Source organism: Leptinotarsa decemlineata, unplaced genomic scaffold, assembly GCF_025532065.1.
Source record: "Leptinotarsa decemlineata unplaced genomic scaffold, Ldec_3_MD MMD2_tig00026361_RagTag_RagTag, whole genome shotgun sequence".
Lineage (NCBI taxonomy): Eukaryota > Metazoa > Arthropoda > Insecta > Coleoptera > Chrysomelidae > Leptinotarsa > Leptinotarsa decemlineata.
Window position 1 is genome coordinate 1,800,945 of NW_027412704.1, and position 14,839 is coordinate 1,815,783.

At 36.5% G+C, this 14,839-nt stretch overlaps 1 protein-coding gene across 4 annotated transcripts in view; it reads left to right on the forward strand.

Annotated features, from left to right (window-relative positions):
• Positions 1-14,839, forward strand: part of Dh31 (diuretic hormone class 2) — a 79,938-nt gene that overhangs the window by 55,627 nt on the left and 9,472 nt on the right. For 2 of the 4 annotated variants that reach the window (XM_074184963.1, XM_074184961.1), the window contains exons 2-3: positions 1,549-1,665; positions 12,992-13,093. In XM_074184963.1, coding sequence (XP_074041064.1) covers positions 1,553-1,665; positions 12,992-13,093 — 215 coding nt within the window. In that variant the 5' untranslated portion in view covers positions 1,549-1,552. The remainder of the gene's footprint in view (positions 1-1,548; positions 1,666-12,991; positions 13,094-14,839) is intronic. The other 2 variants (XM_074184964.1, XM_074184962.1) reach the window with 1 other exon arrangement.

The window sequence follows — 14,839 nt, forward strand, 5'->3', positions numbered from 1 at the left end:
GTTATTCTTGATGTGCATGCCTGAGTTGTTGTTGGTTTTGAAAGCTATATTTACACCTTTATTGTGCAGAAAATCTAAAATATCTCTAGTGTATAACTTTTTTGATAATGAAGTGTGTATTAGACTACTATCATAATCATTGTTGACCATACAATAAACTGTATCAATTAGTTTTGATATGGATTTTCATCAAGTATCGGCTAGTTCTTTTCAATTACAGTGAAGGAGATTTATCTGTAAATGTGTTAACTGCAATATCAATTTACGTAACAAGTCCGGAAAATATGCATGTTTTCAGACATGTGGCATACACTATTCTGTAGTGAGAAGAAAATATATCAGTTTCTTAGCGATAAGTACTTTGTTCATAACATAGTTGCAGTGGAATAAATCGGATTCATGTTAATGATCTCATTATTCAATTACTATCTTTCACACACTAGTTCAATTCCATGAATATGTAAATTCAATGCATATGCAGTATGAAACTGCATAGAATCAATCGCGATAAATTTCGAACGTGACGAACAAAATTTATGGAAGATGAAATAATTTGAAACCATTGCTGTAATATGTTTATGAACAACATTGATGAACGTATTTATATTTTAATTACTTTTTCAATTGATTTATATTTTAATGTAACCACATTATAATCAGTTGGAACGACTTCCTGGTAACCAGATTGGAATCTTTTTCGGAAAATCCTCTTTTTTATAACTTGGTTTTCAATAATGGTTGAAATTCCACTTTGAAAAGTGAAAAATCTGTTTCTCCTCATTTCGAACAACTTTTTCGAAGACTTCTGGGATCAAAACGGTTTCGAGAGCGATATATCGAATAAATTACAAATGATGTAGTTAAGTGGGACCTTTATTGGGGCCAGTACTTTTGGCTTTTCCATACTACGTGGAATTTTGTGATTTTTGATTCCATCACAATCGTTGCTCTAGTTGAAACCAGGGCCCAAAAACAAAGTATTCATGATTCTATACCAGATCAATGTATCAACAGTGGTACTAAGCGGAACCGCGAATGCAAAAAGTCTAAGTTTGAAGACACCATCAATGAGATCAACAGAAAACTCAATATTAGATATTGGGTTGTTTTAAAAGTTTCTTTTGTTTTGATGTCATGTTTTGGTAGCTCTATATTTTGATATATATTTAGTCTACTCCAAACATTGATGCTGTTCAATTTTCTCCCGAAATTTTGGCTTTCACCTCTTTTCAGCTTATTATTACGCAAAAATTCGCAAGGGCACTTTTAGCTGCCCTTTTTCACTCATTTGATTTATGTTTCATCTACCTCTACCGAATATTTGGGTCTGATTATTATCATCCTCACTATTTTCCATAAATTCAAAATTGAAGTCATTTTTATTTTTGTTCCTCCATTGATTTCGAATCCATCACCACCATACGACACAATGAAAGTCTAAACTTGTAACATTCGTCGAAAAACATTATCAAACCACTATCAAACAAAGTTTATTATATTCGTGATATAAACTGTGTTTCTCTATAAACATCGTTCCTTTTGTTACAGAACAATGAGGTCTTCGATGATCCACAGCAACGGAACATCCATCTTCATGATCCTTTTAGTTGGAATAGTTTTATTTGAGATCACAACAACAAGTGCAGCTCCCCGCCAAGCCAGGTAGTAAGTATCCATGTTTGTTTTGTTGTTTTCGGTTCCTCAGAAGAAAAAAAATGTAAAATGGTTTATGAGCAATGTCGGGGGACAGTGGGACGCACATGGGGTCTTTCACCCCGTGTGGTCACCTGGATCTACACTGCAATAATAAGACCTATGTTAACGTACGGGCCCATTGCATGGGGACCGAAAGTTCTACAAGCAACGGCAATCCAAAAACTATATCAAATACAACGAGTGGCTTGTTCAAACATCAGAGAAGACATGAGAACGACACCAACCGCGGCAATGGAATTAATTACTGGTCTGACCCTTCTGCACCTGTACCACAGTATTTCTGTATACAGTAGTTTCACTCAGCGTCGGTCCCTTTGATGTCGGTGTCCAGGAGTTTCATTTTTTATAATGATGACGTATTTGACACTAATGACATTTCTCCCTACTACAATCTCAACCAAAGCGTGTATACACTGCTCAACATAACAACTATTCATATAAACTGCTCAAAAAAAAACAGTCTATGAAAACCATGTTGGGCACCTGAGAAAATTGTACAAATGATAATTTTGCATTTGTGTAATATTGAAGTAACCCAGATCATTTCGACAACGATGAACTATGTTTCAAGTAGATTTTAAAAATTCATGGAATCGGCAGATGTTCATATTCGAATGTGACAAAATATATTTTCATTTCAACAAGAAAAAAGACAAGATAAAGAACGTGTTTTGTTATTCATGAACCATAGTACGAATCCATGCGAAATTTCTTTGTAGTGATTTTTGGGTCCAAATATAGCATATTCATTTATTGATTGGAGAATTCAAGATGGCGGACGAGTTTGCCGATTCGATTATATTAAGCACCAATTATTAAAAATATTCCTAATCGAATTCATCACTCAAGATTAAGGAATCTGTAGAGCCTATTCTTTCTGAATTATGTAGTTACTATTCAGGACTTGAAAAAGTAAAAAAGTAATTAAGTATGTAGTGTTCAATCATACAAAAATAATTTTTTTGTATGTATGTACAAACTATAAATGTATGTGAGAGTTTTCGGAGTCGGAAGTTATGAATTATTTACACTGTAAGATAATAGGTTGTTTTGTTGCTTCCAGCTTTTATCCAAGTAAAAATTGATAATAAAATCACTGACAAGTCCAAATGCATTTTGACTATACCATTATATATGTTTTCCGACAGAAAACAACTACTTCTTTAGCTAATAACTCGACATATATTGACAAATGTTGATATTTGAATCTATACAAGTCTAGATGTCTAATCAACCCCGAAAAGTTGCTGCGTAGATTAAAAACAGTTATTCTAAATGAAACATGTCCTATTAGTCAGCAACTTCTTATATAATGTAAATTTGACTATCAAAAATACCTTACGACTGTTAACGTTTCGGAATCCAAGTCTCCTCAGACATAAGTGCAAAGCTTCTCACTTTGAAGAAACAACTTTGCAAATAGTGGGACTTCGCCTGATTCGAACAAGGACCCAACTGCGGACCGTTTTGAAGTGTTCCTTATCAATGCAGACCATGCTATCACGGTTGTATACACACAGGGACTCGGTATTCCTCCTAGAGAGCTCTTGCACAGTACCATGGTTCATGAATAACAAAACTCGTTCTTCATCTTGTCTTTTCTCTTGTTGAAATTAAAATATATTTTGTCACATCCGATCCCATGAATTTTTAAAATCTACTTGAAACATAGTTCATCGTTGTCGAAATGATCTGGGTTACTTGAATATTACACAAATGCAAAATTATCATTTGTACAATTTTCTTAGGTGCCCAACATGTTTTCATCGACTGTATTTTTTTGAGCAGTTTATATGAATATTTGTTTTGTTGAGCAGTGTTTAAACGATTTGGTTGCGTGCCTGTCTTGAACTCGTCGTTTGCGCAGACCTGAGACTGCAACTCCTGGGTCTGCGTGTAGAAAATTCAAACCAAAAATCACCCGAAGTGGGATTACTGTATATAGTATACTGTGCCTGTACGTTAAGGAGGTTGCGCTAATGGCCATGTTACGATTGCGCACGGCTGGTGTAAACCTTGAAGTAGGAATGGGTCAGTTGAGGCTAAGCCTATGGCAAGAAGCGCTTACTGCTTAACCTCTGCTATAGGCAGCCAGTGATGCAATTTAACCCAGGTTCGTGTTTAATAAACACTACAAAATACAAATAAAACAGAACACAGAGTCAGATACTACAAATGCAATACGTGTGTATACAGACGGCTTCAAAAACCAAAGGAGGCTCAAAATGTGGAGTTTACTACAGATCTCTAAGCCTAAGGATTAAGTGTGGAATGGGAAAAAATACCAGCGTGGTTCAAACATAACTGGTTGGTATCTCAATCGCCGCTAAAGAATTAAACAGGTAACGAATTTCTGGCAAATACAAAACAATCTGCACTGATAGTAGCATTGAACAGACAACGTGTTACATCAGGGCTAGTACAAGAGTGCCACCAAGATATACCCAAAGCCTCGGTAGATAATAACATTATCCCGAGGTGTGTTAAAGGGCACGACAAGAGTAAAGATAATCGCATTGCCTACTCTCTAGCCAAGAAAGCGGATGTACTAAGAATTTTAGGACCCAGTGGCACCCACGGCCTGATGACTTCGACAATTGCCGAACTAGCCAAATGTTACACCCATGCTCAATCCCTAAAGAGATGGGATGAAATAAAAGGATGCCGTCTTGCCAGGGTCCCCCTGGGCTATCCTGGGAAGCCGAAAAATTTTTTCTGTACCTTTTCAACTTTATTTTTATAAACTGCAAAATAATGAGACCGTACTATTGCACCATATTCCAGTATACCACGTACAAATGCATTATAAACTGTTAGTAATGTGGATATTTTTGTGAATTTGAATGAGTTCTTAATAATGAAGTCAAGAAATCTATACGCTCCGTTCATAATGTTGGTCATATGTTGCTCAAAAGTGAGTTTTCCATCCAGCATAACTCCCAAATCTCTACATTCTGTCTCCTTGGCTGAATATTCATTTTTATCTCACACTGAAAATCATTCTGTAGCTTTTTTTATAGTAATTGACATACTGAAGCATTTGTCAATATTAAATGTGGGGCGATTTAGTGGTGGCAAAGAAATATCTAACGATGACCAGGAAAAACCTACGCTTACAGTAGGATTTCTGACTGGTCACTGTCAACTTAGGAAACACCTCCATATTATGGGGCCAGTGGACACACCTCTATGTTACCTCTGTGAACAGGAAGATGAAACTGTCAGACATGTCTTATGCAAGTGTTCGGAGTCGTCTTCAATAAGAGAGATGCTAAGGGCCTTGAATATGAAGATGTCATGAAAAAAACTCAATTATAGTATGGATTAAGACATGGGCCAATAAGAAGCACACAGATTACTGGACAAAAGGAGGCAATATATGGACGTACGAAATTACGTCCAGAAGAATATGACGAACATTCAACACGGAACCTGTACAAACTAGTACAGGGAACAAGACTGATAGAATGGTTGTCATGAAAAGATGGGAGAATAAACGCAAAAAGCCCAAGAGGCTGCAGTGTTTTCTGGAGACTTGGACTAAATGGACAAGTCAGACAGCTCCCAAGGTACCAAAAAAAATTTGATTCGTTATAGTCTGAAACGTTTCCGACATCAATATGAAGATGGCAACAGTCGTGAATAAAAGCTAGTGAATTTCGTTGTTCACCAGATGAAAATGGACAAAATCTAGTACCGAGCTGTCATTAAATTTGTATTTTTGAACGCCAATACGCCTACGAAATCAAATATGAGTTGGATTATGTGTATGAGGACCCTTCACCATCATTTGCCACAGTGAGAGCTGAATTTAAACTAGCAAGTCTATTTTACAACTGCCAAACATGCTTCAGCCACGTTTAGGATCTGAAAGTTGATAAGGTAGTCTTCTTTATTGGTTAGATGCAACTTATGTTTATAACTGTTGAATGAATAATAAGAATATCAATCTGAATATGTGAATATTTTTAACAGATTTCAAAATTTACAGAGAATTATTCTTGGTTTTATGCCGAAGGTTCCATTTTTCCCTCCATTATACATGTTATTATTGAAGAAAAATGGTGAACGATGAAAACTCCAGAAATGGAAGTATTTCTGTATTTATTCATGAGTCAATCATACTGGAGTCATATATTTTCAACAGAATAATCCAGGTATGTGCCGGAAATGTTGAAAGATCCTTCGAGAACGTCTGAAAGTGAATGTGTCAAAGTTTGCGTAAGGCTTTTTATGGTAATTCGGAGAAGTTTGTTGATGGTACTTAGAGTATATTGATTTTGCTATTCTGTTTTCTCTGGAAAATCTCGTTACGAAATTCTATTAAAAGCGGAAAACGAACGTGCACACAATCTCTTATTAAAAAAAGAATTATCTCGAGATAATACTCAGCGGAAAATGAAGATGGGAAGCAGTAAACTCAACAGAGTGTAACTTACATAATTCTGAAGGGTGACTGGGGTGGATGAGGAAAATTTCTGGATTTTCGTAAGGTTACTAACATTCCAGCAGTTTGTAATGAGCACGGTGCTGTCTGTTCAAAAAATAAGGTGACTGTTCAAATTTCGCGGGCTACCTATATTCGATTTGCGATTGTTTTAATCGCCCTGGACGCAACAGCACATCAACAACCGATGAAAATGTTGACAAAGTGAAGAAAATTATTAGGTATGGAGAATCACTACCACAGAAGTTTCTGGAATGTCGGCTATTCGGTTGACTTGAGAGAGAGTAATGTTTATTCATTTGTGGGTTGACAGTACAACATAGGTATAATGATGTAAGGGGCCCTACCTCTTCAGGGTTAGGTTCCTTGACAAACAATTCAAATTGAAATTATCAGAGTTTGCCGTTGCGTTATTGGTTGGAGTGTCCGGGTCCATAGCTGTGTCATTTTCAAGAGTTCGGATTTTTGTTGAGCCAAGGAAAGTATGCCTGACACTTCAAGGTTTTCCAGGGCATGCGCTGTCCTCTATCTTATCGCCAGTGGGTATTTCCCACACCCTCAAGTACTCCTCTTTCATTGCGTCCAGGAGTCTGGCTGGGGGGAACGGAAGCTTCTTTCTTGGTATCCTTCTGGGTCCTCCACATAGCGTCCAGAGGGTGTTGAGGGTGCTGATGGCAGCGGTGTTGTTGCTTCTCGTATCGTCGTTGTAGTTCCTGAAATCTCAAGTTCATTGGGGTAATATTGAAGTTATATACATCTTGGGAGAGGTATCAGAATGGAAGGTTATGGATGTTTCGTAGGATTCGCCTCTCGGTTGTTAGCACCCGGTGGGTTCTTCTCTGGGAGAGCATGCAGTAGATCGTGGCTTTAAAATCCAAGATCGGTCTCATGAACATTTTGTATGTGTGTAAAAAAGTCTCACCATCGTATCTACCGAGCTTGCCTCTCAGAGCCTTCAAGAGATTGACTCCTTTTCAGACTTAGTCCAGAGTTTCTCTAAGGTTGGTCTCCCAGTTGAGGGTACTCGTGAAAGTAAACCCCAACTAGGACACCGAGTCCTGAAGTTGGAGGTTCTCTCCTAACAGTCAGAGGTGCAAATTGTTAGTACTTAATCTGGGGCGAGTTGTGGTATCAGGATATCTTAATAGGATGGTATGGTTTTGAAAGAGTTCATTTTGTTGCGCCACTTTTTGGACCAGTATCATTGTTTGAGATTGTGTTTGTAAGATGTGGGTATTAGAGGCGGAAGAGTAAAAAATTGTGTCACCGGCATATTGTAGGATTTTTTGAGTGAAAGAAGCGTCGTGAACATAGATTAGGAATTTGGGTGTGAGGGGAGAGGACGGGGCTCGTTTGATTTGACGCGGATTCTTCGATTAGTGAGATAGGAGGCTACTAGTCTAATGAAATGCGGAGGAATTTGGATTTGGATAAGCTCCCAGATCGGGCCCGCGTGTCAGACCTTGTCGAAAGCTTTCTGGATGTTTAGAAGGATGGCGACTGTACCATTATTGGGAAATATATGTATGGAGTTCGACTAGTGCGTTTTGGATGGAGTTTTCAGGTCTGAAAACCAAGAGTTCTTGCCACAAGGTCATACGTTCAATAAGGAGTATTATTTCGAAATTCTGAAGAAGCAATTCATGGTTTAGCTATCACGATAATGTACCTGCTCACTCGTTAGTTCGTAAATAGAAAGACCAATTCAACATTTGCAAACCACCTTTCAGCAGAAGGACACGAATTCAATGATGAATACGACGTGATACATTTAGAAGAGAAAAGTTTGAAACTCAATTTACTGAATGATGCGTCAGTATTATCATAATACCTTGATCCAGAGATGTATGAGAGTTTCGATAATCCCAAAACGAAAAATTGTGTCTTGGTGTTTCTAGACGTAAGAACGGTTAAAAACTCGTTCAGAAAGATACTATGCAGGATTCGGACTCTCGTGAGACTCCAAAGAACCATAGCGGCTTTGGTGGATCTAACTTGTTCTGAATCTTTGTCTTGACATATGACTTCTTCATAAAGGTTTTAGTTGGACTCTCCTATCTTATCTACACTCGATTTTTCCCAGTTGCATTTTCAAGTTTTTCACATCCATTTTGAGGACCAATAAGTACATTCTAGGTTTCAGTCATCTCCTGATGATGCTAACTTGATAAGCAAAACGAGCTTACCTCGGATCTCTTTTCTTTTTAACAGACGGCGCATTCTGGTTTAGTGGGATATTTTCAACATGACACAGACTTTTTCACCCGTAAAAACATTCGATTATATTCTCTTTCGTTGAAATGTCAGTGTTTTCATGTTTACTTTCCAATAATGTGATTTATTCTGAACCGCATACAAAGTGGGGATTGCACGTTAGGAAATTAGACCTCGTTGATCCTCAGCTCAGAAAAGTTGAGATTTTTTATGGTCATCATTCGTTTACTCGAAGAAAAACAGCTTCAATTCTCAACCAATTATGATGAACTACTTGCCTTGTCTTGAGTATGTAACGTCATTCACGAAGAAATGAGAAATTATAATTCAAACGATATTTCTACTGAAATATCGTTTCCTTTGAACAACTAGGTTGAGGCAGGAGAATCGAAAAAACTTTTATTGAATTTATAACATACTTTGATTGTGAGCAGAATTATTTTCATTTTCACAAACGGTTTTTAAAATGAGTAAGCAGCTCATTAAAAAATCGTTTAACTTTATGAAGAAAAAAACGAACCCTCAGGTATTTCAGTGGTTGTTGATGAAATAATAATTCGCTTCTCAAAAGAATATTCCGTACACAGGAACTGTCCACAAAAAGATCAAAATATATAAACGGTTCACTGTATCTATCATAATCTGAAATAGTTATAAACCTGAAATATTTTCCTTTCAAATATTCCTTTTTTTCAGAAAAGGTTGAATTCATTATTAATATTAATTAATATTAATATTAATTAATATTAATAGATAAAAGTTCTATATAGGCATTATACAAGCAAGAATTATCCTGAAACTCGTCATTTTTTATTTATGAAAAGACAGCATTAGATAAAATTATTTTTTTCTCAAACAGTGTTCTTAAACAATGAAGTTCGAGGTGTACTGAGTTGAACCTCAAAACGATGAGCAGTCACAGTCTGTCCCGTATTTTTTATATGTACCGCTCTTGGTGGAATCAAATGTGCCATTCCTGGGATTCCTGGGGATCCATATTGCTTTTTGATATGTGAAATTGAAATAAGCTAAGTCTGTACTGACTTGACTGGATTCGAGTGGACTGTATATATTTCTAGATCAATCCGGCTCGAAGGACCATGTATTGATTTTGATGGATTTCAGTGGACTGTATGTATTTTTGAACTGAACTTGTAATTATCATTGATTCAAATGTTTGAAATGAAACTCTGCTTGGTGAGAGATGCATATATTCGTGATTGGTTCCTAACGAAACCATTTACGTTTTTGTCGTATGGATGCTTCGAGACCATACCGTCAAAAAGTGGGAGTTGCGCAAGAATCCATCTTCGTGAACGTATTATCGGACCGAAATGTCTGGTTCACACACAAAGAAGGGTCATGAAACAGGTAGCCAGACACAGCTTTGGAACGACAAAGTCTGACCACGTATTCCGAAAAAGAATCCTGTAACCGGAGACTCCAGTCCCCCCAATTATGTTTACAAAGGTCGTACGGACTCGGAGATGTCTTGAGAGATGAATAAACTTCCCAGACATAATCCCTTTTGTTTGTTCTCGGTAGGCCACGAACCCGTCTTGCAATCTGCAGAAGGATCTTATTAATTACAAATTTACGAACAAGATGACAACTCGAAAATTACATCATAACTTCATCCCGAGAGCAAACCCCGTTGTATTATTTCGAGTTAGGTTTTTGTGGGGCGAAGGAAGATGAATCTTGATGGAGGAAAGTGTTTGGTTTCTTTACAGTTTCAGTTTCATCAGTTTTCTGTGTTTTTCGTTGATAATAATAATAAGAAGAAGAATTGCAGACCGATAACATGGTTATACACACGAATACTCACCGCAGTTGACCGAGTGGGGAGTGGTCCTTGGTTAATAATATTAATAATAATATATTTATTGCCATGGGTTTCCTATGAAACATCAGCAACATCAAATACAAAATTACAATTAACAAACACACATATAAATATATGAATAAATACTTAAAATTACAAGTAATAGAGTACGTTAATTTGTGGCTGATACAAAAAATTAATGCATATAATAATAATAATAATATGTTATTTATTTAAGATCCAAATATATGCATATATATCTCGTACTTTACACTTTAAAGACGTTGTAATATTCGTCAAGTGAATATAGGAGATTTTCAATCAGATGTTCCTTCAAATTTCGTTTGAAGATACTTATGCTATTGATTTCTTCGAAATTTGGAGGCAGTGCATTATATATTTTTATACAGTTATAGTACGGACTTTTTTCGAATAGACTTATTCTATGTAGTGGAAGGCATAGATAACATGTGAGGATTGCGATAAAATTAATGAAAATGTCCGCCACAGCTTCTCTACAAGAGGCTGAGTTCTTGTGAATGACGAGAAATCTACTGCCTGGGATTATCTTGCACACTCTCACATACAGCAGCTATATTTTCAGCAGATATTGCGTTTCGTCGACGTACGGGTGTTGTTCGATTGTTTACTGAACCAGTGGACTCAAATTTATCCACCACATTACAAATAGTCCTCTCAGAAGTACAATTATGACGACCGTAAAAAGGGCGAAGCGCCCGAACAGAACATCCATTTCCCTAAATGAAAGTGACAACATTAATCGTTCAAATTTCTCCAGTTTCACTCAACATTGAGTGCGGTGATAATTACAGAAAAGCATTTCTGTCTATTCCCCATTTATCGAATGTTTTTTCGCAATATCTTGATGAGAATTAAATTAATCTTCCAAGATGGAATGTAATGGGATTCATAATTTTTATGGATGTCATCGTCTATATACTTTCGACATTCTGAGGGAATAGCTCATCTTATTCATTATTATTGAAAAATCGATTCATTGTTGATGTACATTTTCATTTGTGTGATGTTATACTACATTATTCGATTATCGTTGCGTAGTGAATCATGAATGCATGCCACATGGTTGTAAGGTCAATTGAGAGTATTATGTTGAAGTTATGCACCACTTGCGAGAAGAAACGTCACTTTCGTCATTGCTTTTTCGTAATTTTTTGGCCAAAAACAACACCTCAATCATGCTTCAGCCACCGTATTCACCAGATTTGTCCCCTTCGACTTTTTCCTCTCTCGAGGATTGGAAAAACGCTAGCAGAAGTGTATTATGTCTGAGGGGGACTACTTTGAAGAGGACAAAAGAGAAATTGATAAATAAATAAATATTTCTTGAGAAAAATGAACAGAGTAGTGTGTATCTGCCTTTTTTCAAAGCTACGAATCTTTCAGGTGGACCGCTTTCTGCTGTTATTGTTTTCCCGTTCAGTTCTCAGAAAATTCAACACAGTTCTAGTTTCCCACATGCTGTCAGGTTTGATCCATTCACAAATATTGTTTTACTGCATAGAAAGATAGCTATTCGAAGTATCTGACAATAAACAATTCGGATGAAACGTATTGTGAGAATATCCACGTGTTTGTCCAGCGGTCGGAGCATCGACAATTGCCAGAACTTGTAAACAAACAAATAAACTTTGTATATAACATGCAATTCCATATCGACTATTGTCGTAAATATAGTTTGGACATTAAATTTGAGTTAGATTATGTTCACTATTATCCTTTAACAGTAGTAGCGTGGAAAAATCCTGTCCTCAGCTCAAATATACAATTATTGTATATTAAATTAAAATAATTTTCATTTTGAACAACGTTTATCTTATGATAATAATAATGAATCGACTTTATTCACATTTCTAACAGATTTTGACAAACGGAAATCGTGAAGTGCCACTGCAAAATGTTTCTCAACTCAAACTAGAAGTACTCAATCGATTAATGAATTGATTAGATCAATAACAAAACTGAAACAATATTGAGACAATAAAAATAAAAGACTCATTGACGTTTAATTGACAGTCAGTGCATTAATTTCCACAAAGAAAGTTCCGAAACAGAACCTCGCGGTACACCGAGTTTTACATCATATCTGAACGATGTGTATACCCTCTTACAATCACTTAAGGATGCTTCAGTTCAGGACGATGTTTTTGAAAAAATTCAGCAGGGTCATATTTCAATGATTTGAAATATACATAACTCGTTTTGATTATTTGCTAACGGTAGTGGATTGACAAATAATATTGAAAAATATTTTTATTGCAACGGATCATTTTGGAACAAATCGAAATTTATGTGCTTTTTTTTTAATTTGTATGCGTTGAAATTTCAATTATCTTGATTATAACCTGATTTTTTCTGTCGAATGTTTTGAAAACGATTATCGTTTGTGTTTTCAGAAAAATAAAGAACTGGGAATGTTTTTCCACTTGAACTGCCAATAAATTTCCTGAATGTCATCCACTGGTGATTCTCAAAAAGCTCTTGGAAGCAAGATAAGTTGTTCTCTATCATTTCAGAATAACAATAATCCCTATCAATAGGGATACATGATATCAAGCTGCATTTCTGTGTCAATATCACTTAAAAAATACCTCAGGGGTCGATTTCGAGGCCTCTACTTTTTAACTGTATAAATTTCCATTTGGCTATTTCAAATAATTGCTATCATATTCTACGGCAGAGTCAAAAAGATATACTCTAGAAAAATATGAATGAAATTTGTGTCCTAAATCATACTTTTCTTGTTTCAGTTATCCTGGATATTATTCGTTAGAAGCCCAAAATCCAGATTATCTCCTCCAGACCATAGCCAGACTTAGGCAAGCCCTTATCAATGACGATGACTTAGAAAAGTGAGTAGTCAATCACATGGTGCACCTAACCTAAATGTTACATGTTACACAAACCCTATCAAAGTGTTGCAGCTACAAGCAAAAAGTGAACGTCTCCTTTTGTCAACTGTGAAATCCACATCAATCTATTTGTAGCAGGATTCGTCAAATTTGATAAATAATATAGTATTTGATAGCTTATAACATCGAATTATTTCCTCTAATATTTTTACCTCTGTAGACTTTATTTAAACCTTTCAATCTTGTGGAGTTTCGGAAAGATCCGAGAACAACGACAGAACTGGATCTCATGTGGATTGGTATCATCCCCAATTCGACAAAGTTGTTTGTTCATGTACCTATTCATCCAGGAGTGGGTCTCATAACTGAAGATGATATTTCGATGAAAATTGTGGTCAGTTGTCAACTGCTGCAGAGTCCATTCAGCAAATACACGTCGTTGTCTATGGTTGTTTACCTTCAATTCCTGGGTCCTGCTGGTGGGTGGCATGAATGCATAATTGATTCATTTTATTAGGGTTCATAAGCCTTCGAGAACCATTTGAAAATATAGCTCGTTGAATTATATTTAGAACCATGGTTTTCGAGTATATTTCATTTCATATGGAGAATTTTTCTTTAAACGTTAACGGGTTCACATACACTTCCATTATTAAAATTTCTGTGATATCAAGAAAATATCTATTGCCGGAGATATTTTAAAAATAACTTTTTTATTGCTTTTTGTGTTATTTGGATCCCATGTATAATTAATTATCCCTTCCAATGCATTTCTTACACTTTCTTCTTATATTTAGTTGTCGGAAGTAAGTTTGATTTTACTCTGGATCACGAATGAATCAGAAACTGTTTGAACGCTCCGTGAATTTCACAATTTGGCAATGTTCATTATTCGTATTGTTCCTATTGGTCAATCGAACAAGAAGCGGCACCAGGCCCGTGACGTCATGTGCCTAGAAAATCTTATTTTTAATAATTGATGACGGGAAAACAACGCTATTTAGAGAGCCGAAACAAAATACACTATTTTTCAATTTGAAATTACTACCAAATGAACTGTGAGGCAAAAATCATGAAACGAGCCCGTTGACGACGCAAAATTATCCAAATTGTGATCTGTGGAAGGCCAAGTTCTTGTGAGTGACGCGGAATCAACTGCCTCGGATTCTCCTGCACACTCTCACAGACAGCGGCAATGTTTTCGGCCTATCTTGTGCGCTACGTTGTCCAAACACCCATTTTGATGAAACGCTGTTATTATTTGCACATTTTGTTGGATGCTAAAGTCCTTGTTGGAAGACCCAGTAGCTGTGGAACAAGACAGTGACATTTCAAGATGGCCGTTTTTGGTGCACCACAGTGTAGAATAGAAACTCAATGGATGGTATCGTTAATACGTTTTCCAACACAATGAAACTCTCAAATCCCTCCCCAATATTCGGAGTATACTCATATTCAAACTGTTATTTGAGCAAAATCAATTTTCCACTCCAGCTGCATATAAAATTCAATGTGTATCCAACGATGTGGTTTCACACCGCAAACGTAAGCTGAAAGAACTGTTCGCCTCATGAGTGAGTCTGGCTGTCTTTCAGTGTGTGCGGATTGAACATTTCAATCACAGCTATCAGCACGGGCGGGCTTCCATCTGAACTTTCTTGCTGCAAATTTATTTGCCGGCTGCAAATCCGCGGACTGAGTTACGGCCGGGCGATGTGAATAACGGAAACATGTACTTTCGCGGGA